Source organism: Cottoperca gobio, chromosome 22 (assembly GCF_900634415.1).
Source record: "Cottoperca gobio chromosome 22, fCotGob3.1, whole genome shotgun sequence".
Taxonomy (NCBI): Eukaryota; Metazoa; Chordata; class Actinopteri; order Perciformes; family Bovichtidae; genus Cottoperca; species Cottoperca gobio.
The window spans coordinates 20,181,622-20,188,760 of record NC_041376.1 but is presented as its reverse complement, the minus strand read 5'-3'; the positions used below and the strand labels follow the sequence as shown (position 1 = coordinate 20,188,760).

At 38.2% G+C, this 7,139-nt stretch overlaps 1 protein-coding gene across 1 annotated transcript in view; it reads left to right on the top strand.

Moving 5' to 3' along the window:
• Positions 1–6,442, top strand: part of LOC115027748 (leucine-rich repeat, immunoglobulin-like domain and transmembrane domain-containing protein 3) — a 15,441-nt gene extending 8,999 nt beyond the window's left edge. The window contains 1 exon segment of the mRNA XM_075074163.1: positions 6,045–6,442. Within this exon segment, the coding sequence (XP_074930264.1) occupies positions 6,045–6,442 (398 nt within the window).
• The last annotated feature ends 697 nt before the right edge of the window (positions 6,443–7,139 follow it).

Genomic DNA, 7,139 nt, shown 5'->3' with positions numbered 1-7,139 from the left:
ATTTCAGGGATGATTATATATTTTCCATTTATATAATTTTTTATAAATCAGGGAAGCATTGTTAGATACAGATAAGCAATGCAACAGATGCAATGTATCGTATATAGTGTATTGCTGAAGATAATTAGCAGTCCATGTCCCTGGTTAGGCCTTAAATCTAGATTAAAACCGGCAAAACAAATGAGCCAAACATGAGACTCAGGATACAAACACCAGAGGCCTGTACTACGAAGCAGAATTTTGGGTTAGAGGTAACTTCAGGGTTAACCCTGCTGGGGTTTTCAGTCCTACGACGGTGGTTCCCTTCTTACCGGGGTAGATCACCATGGTAACTTATGCTGCACACTTAACCTGCTCGAGATAAGAGATCAACTCGATCAATTAACAGGCTTATAGTAACACTACCTCATCTGAATATAATTATATTTGTGTAGTCCAAAGTATTGCTTAAATGTACTCTTATGGAAGACTACAAGATACGTTATTCAATATTGCGTGTATGACAATATTTTAGCCTTGTTCTTTCTGCCGCAAACCTGGCGGTGTGAAATGAACTTGGGAGCAAATAAAAAGTAAATATAAAAACATAATTCAAAGTGTTAAATAGTTTTACCTTCATATTTTAAAATGAGCTACAGCATACATAAAAGTACCAGTAGGCAATGCATTCTAGTATGCGGGACTATAAGCACACTCTGATGTGTCGCACTTATCATATCATATATCATATCATATATATTCACTTTATGTCAGCTTCTTGAGCTCTATGTTGCCGTGCCACATCAGAGTCGTGTGCTTACAGTCATACAGACTACAGTGTAAACTGTCGGTGATTATAAGATATGAAAGTTAGCCTGTTTACCGCTTTCAATTGTGTTTTTATATAATTTTTTTATTTTCTCCCAAGTCCGTTACACAGCCGAAGTTACAGCTCAAAGAAAATAAAACGAAAATATAGTCATAATTTGCCCAAGAGGATCAAATCAAATTAATTAATTAATAAAATGTATTTATATTGGACAAACCCCACAAGGGGCAACATTGAAAAAACCTCAGAGAGAGACTGAGGAGGGATCCCTCTCTCAGGATAGACAGAGGTGCAATTGATGTCGTGTGTACAGGATAAACAACATAGTACAAATACAACATCTATGTGACAGAAATGATGGTGTGGTCAAATTTTATTTAAAAAATGATGAATTCCAGAATGATGTAATAAAAAAGGCTTCCCGGTGTCTCTAAAAAATAGTGACGTGGGCGTCAGGTAGGACCAGGGCAGCAGGCACAGCCAGGATTCATGATCCTGACGTACATTTTAACAGTGGCAACCTGCAACACGAGAGACACAGAAACTCCAGGGATGATGCCCCGGATGCTGAGTTAGTAACATACATTTATATAAATCATACCTGTCAACCCTCCCGTTTTTCCCGGGATTATCCCGTAATTTCCCTTCTATCCCGATTTTCCTCCCGTTTAAATATTTTCCCGTAATTATCCCATATTTTTAACCTTTCAATTTGCCTAATTTAAAAAAGTGTACAGTGGCCTCCGATAGAGCAGGTGGCAGTATTATGTTTGGCATGAGCTGAAAAACGTTATCTGCCAGTAAACACACAGAAGAAGAAAACAGGAACAATAACACAGAAGAAGACGAAAAGAGATGGATGAGAGTCACAGTGAACGGGAGATAGATGGAGACGCAGTTGTACCTGCTAAAAAAGTTAAAACTTTATGTAAGTAACTAGCCAAATGGGAGAAGACCTTCCCTTATTTAATAAAAAGCAGAGTCGGGCAAACTCATGCTTTTTGTAAAGTGTGCCATTCAGATTTTAGTTTTGCACACGACGGAAAAAACGATGTTCGCCAGCATGAAAAAGCGTACAAGCACAAGCACGCCAAGAGGCACAAAAACATGCACTGTCAATGACTTCATGTGTGTCAAGAACTGTTTCGGAGGTAAACCAAGTGACCAAAGCTGAGGGAAAGATGTCAATGCTTTGCGCCAAAAATAATGTAGCCTTCAGCTTCTGCGATGATTTCAGTCGCAATGTAGCGGGCATGTTTCCCGACTCTGCCATCGCAAGGAAGTCCTCGTCGGCGAAAACAAAAGCCACACAACTCATCAAACATCAAATAAATTGATGATAACTAATAAATAAAATACATACATTTTATAAACATGTCTGTACAATTAATACATACTTTAAATAAACATGTATTTCCTGAATGTATATACCTGTCCCTTATGTGTATACATTTACATTACATGGGTGGGGGCTGGGTGGCTATGTGCTGTTAAAATATGGGCGGAGTCCGCCAAAAAATGTCCCTTATTTTGAAATTCCTATGTTGACAGGTATGATATAAATGCATACAGATGGAGAGGCAGAAGAGGGGAGAGGAAGAGAAGGAGGAGAGAGGAGAGGTGTAATTCCCCCGGCAGTCTAAGCTTGTAGCAGCATAACTATAGTGGCTGGTCCAAGGCAAGCCTGAGCCAGCCCTAACTATAAGCTTTATCAAAGAGGAACGTTTTTGAGAGCAGGCCCTTTAGCCTGGGAGCTGGTTCCACAGGAGAGGAGCTTGATAGCTCAAGGCTCCGGCTAAGAGACAGGTTGATGGCTTAGATGAAAAAATTGTTGAAGTTAGTTGGTTAAGGTCGATTGGATTAAAACAGTCCAGATATATTTCAGGAGTGAATCAAGTGTCTTATATTCTTATCCATAAAAATACATCTCAGCAACATATTCATTTCATGGAATACACAAATGTAATTATAGTCAGATCTATCGTAATTAGGGTTAAGCCAGATGACAAAGATATCCTGAGTATGTTGAACTCGCTTCCTAGTAAGCACAGATAAAACACGGTGTACACGTGTATATGCACATGTCTATGTGAGAATATATCGTACATGACTGTGTACATATTGAAATCTGATTGTAGTTTAAACCACTTTTACACTTTTGTAGAGAAATGTTTCAGATTGTGTTTTTAAATTAGATAGTAAAAGGTTTGTGCATGAAAGTGCTTGACAACAAACATAATTAAGCAAAATGATTATCACAAGACATAATAAATAACGCATTAATACACTGTGCACACATATACAGCCATACACAGGAGCATAGAAGTACATGCATATCAATTTAGAATGCAAATCATGTCAAGAATCATAGCAGGGGTAGGCAAGAGAGTAAGAGTGGGTCTTAAGAGACCTTTTTGAAGGATTCAATAGATTCTGCTGTTTTATTTTCACAGAGACTATTTTAGAGTTGTGGTGCAGCTAATGATACAAAAAACTTTTCTCCAAAAAGTGTTTAACAAGATCATGGGACGTTAAGCAGTTCTTGATCTGTCAATCTCAGGGGCCTAGCTGTACTGCATGAAGATATAAGTTCTGTAATATAGCTCATGATGAAACCATGCAGGGCTTTAAACACAAACAGAGGAATCTTTTAGGGAATTCAATACTGAATAGGGAGCCAGTGCAAAGATGCTAGTACTGGCTTAATATGTTCTCTTTTTTAACATCTGCATAGGAGTCTGGTCGCAGCATTCTGTGTCCTCAAGTGTTTTTCAGTCGGATTAGATCATGGATGACTTTTTAAAAATAATTGGGGGGAAATCTTAATTTGATCTTGGCTATAATTCTAAAATGGAAAAGGCTAAATTGGAAAACTGTGCTAAGGCCCCGTCACACATATCCATATGGCATATACGTATGCTGGCGTATATGAAAATTTGTCAGAGTCCAAATACGTTCAACTTTTCATCAGATCGGAAAAGTGAACGTATACAGATACGCATGTCTAATCAATTTATAGAGTATCACTTACTTATACAAAATGTATCAGATGAATACCAAACTAATGCATAACGTATACAAAAATATGGCGTATACAAAATATCGGCAATATGCTGGTTTACGATGATATAAGGTAAGGTATAAGTAGTATTCGTTAAGAGCAGGCAGTGTTACGCTGGGGTGCGTTGTTGTACGCTGATGTTTTGAGCATGTTCAAAATTACCGGACGTACCCAACGTGTGCTTCATAAGATATGCAGACGTTACGTTACGTTAGACATACGTGAATATGGAATACGTACGTGAATACTTACCTACGTAAATATAGTACGTAAATACCTACGTGAATACCTACGTGACTACGATGAGGTACGTTAGATATAGGCTACGTCGGCTGACGGTGAACCCTACAGCCAATTTATTGATAACGAGTGGATAACCTATTCGTAACCTATGTTAAGATTATGCCTGATGACGGGGTAATTTATTAAACGTGTTTCTACAGTACAGCTAGCGTTCCGCATTCTAGCCGTTCTCCAGCATCAGCATGATGTGAACCAAATGGCACTTTTCCAGCTCCGTTGGCCAGAGGCTCTGATACATTATATATAAGTAAGTGATACGCTATCAAGTTACCCTTATCAACCTATTGCCGATATTTCGTATGCGCCGGCATACGTTTCTGTCATACGGATATGTTTGACAGGGCCTTTAACCTCTCTATTGAATTTCAAAGTTTTGTAGAATATTATTCCAATTTATTTTGCATAGTGATTGATGTGATTAGATAGGGACAGGGTAGTGGTGCTGGAGGAGCTAGTGGGAGATTATTATTATTATTATGATCTCTTTTGTTTTCTTTTAAATTGTATAAAATCATTATCCATCAATCCTTTAATATCATCCAGAAATTTAACGAGGGCAGTGGGTCCAGTCTGGTCACTTTGTTGGATGGGGAGGTACAGCTGTGTGTCATCTGCGTCAGTGAAATGAGATGCTGTGGTTCTGAATCATTTTGTCTAGCCTAAGCATATTGATGGAAAATAAGAGGGAACCAAGGCCCTTTATTGTAAAAGATGACGGACCAAATGTTGTTCTGCCCCCCGGAACAGACTCAATCACTCTTACAATTTACATCTTACAAGTTAAACATCTTTCATAAATGTATGACATACTTGTTTCTTAAATGAAAATGACATTGAAACAGTTTTAGTATATTACAGTGTTAAGCATCTATCCTGCAGCTATGAGAGACAGTGACAAGCTGCCTAGTGAACAACTGCAATCTGATGAGGAGTTTCTGTTATTACATACATTATTGTGTCATCTGCATACATTGACACCCAACCTCTTTACAGCATTCAGAAGAGCAAAGGACCCAATATTGAGCCTTGTGGTACACCCAATTTATATTGGTGATTTTACACATTGATGTTTATTGACTTTATTTGAAAGGACTTCATGGTTCACAGTATCAAAGTCTAAAAATACTGCTCCCACTACTTAACCTTCATCCACACAACTTTGAACCATTTCCTTAAGAGAACATGCTGTTCGTTCTCAAATAGAATGATTGTTAATTCTTGGATTTGTTGAGCGTAACGCTGTTAATAACAAAAAGCATTTTACTTTAATGGTCCATTTGACTAAAGCATAGAGTAGACATATTCTTATTGGTCTTTGTCTACTTGCAACACTGTGTCCACTGTGTGTTGCAAGTAGATGCAGTGGCAGTTCTAGACCATTTCAAATATATTAAGCACAACTATTACATACCAACACCCCGTAGGTTTGATTCTCCAAAACACTAACAATACACATATAACAATAAAAGCAAGTCTCAGTCTCATTCAGTATTAACATTTATTTTATTTATCACTTCCCATGAATAATACAACTTCCCCACTCTAGGGATAAGAAAAGATTTGGCACAGTTAGAGGGGCCCCCGAGTAGGGTCCATGCTTAATATTACGGGGTCACTGGCCCCCCCATTGACCCCCTTAGAACCCTCGTTGAGTAGATGCATTATGCCCTGTGGGAAAAGTGAAGTTCTTTATAATTTTAAGTAAAACTAATCTTTTTATTTGGGTTTGGGTCTCAAATTGGGAATACCACTTGGTTTTTGTTAGGTCTGGTCTCAAAGACTGCCTTTGTAAAAATCTAAGCTCTACACTTAGAGAGTAAAGGCTGGTATAGTGTACTGTGAGCTAAGATTGTGCAACTTTTCATGTTCCAGTTATGCAGGAATCTCCTCGAGTGGGGGTTCGCTGGTCGATAATCAGCCTGAATGGGTTATCATACAAGGATGCTGGTGAATATCGCTGCCAGGCACGGAACATGGCAGGAATATCTGAAGCCCCAATTAAACTGAAGGTGGTGGGAGTCACAAGACTATCCCGTCTTCCAAAAAAGAAAAAGTCCCAAAAGACTCCAACTAAATCATCATCAAAATACAGGAAGCCAAACCAGACTCCAGCTCCTACCAACGCCCCTTCAGTGAAGGAGAATCAGATACTCCAGAACATTACACCACCTTCCATTAACAAGACCCAGACGGCTCCTAAAGTTTTGCCCAAAGTGTTCCCCAAAGACATTAAAAGGCGCAAAATGAACTTAACAGATGCAAAGACCTAGATATCCATCAAGTCTACACCGAAGCCCCCAAAACACTCTACAGTTGCTCTATTGTCAGAAACACTTGATATACTGAAGTTGATCTGGGTCCAATACTTGGTTGACTTCCACAAGTGAAAGGGATCACTAATAAAGCTTAATATTTTGTGAACCTATTGTTGTAGTGTTCCAGGCTTTTTTTTGGTAATTCTAAACTGCAAAATTGCACAGTTTGTTTATGAGCCATCCTGTAAATTTAACTTGTTTGTAAAAATAAAATGTGGGTGACAGGATGTCTGTGATGTCTATAGTTTTTTGAAATTATGTTTTCAAACCTGGAGCTTTGGCAGAGTTCTCAAATTACCAGCATGTGGTCAGATCCAGTTAAAACCCTATTTCCAGTTAAAACCCTATTTCTTAAATTTGAGCCGCAATTTAAAAAAATAATTTCAGTCATTTATTTTATTGTTATTTAATTGCAAAATCTCAGTATAAAAATTGGATCTTTATCTGTGATTTAACATAAAGCAAATTGACACTTGAGTTAGAACCAGCCTAGGGTCAACAATCATTCTCCATACGGTCTTAAAGTTGAAGCATTGAGTCCCATATTTCACATAGATGTTGTTCATAATCACAGCCACCACCGACAGAGGGAGGAACTACAAAGCTTCCAAATAAACTGTGAGGGAACCCAATGGTACTGAACAAGCAAAGA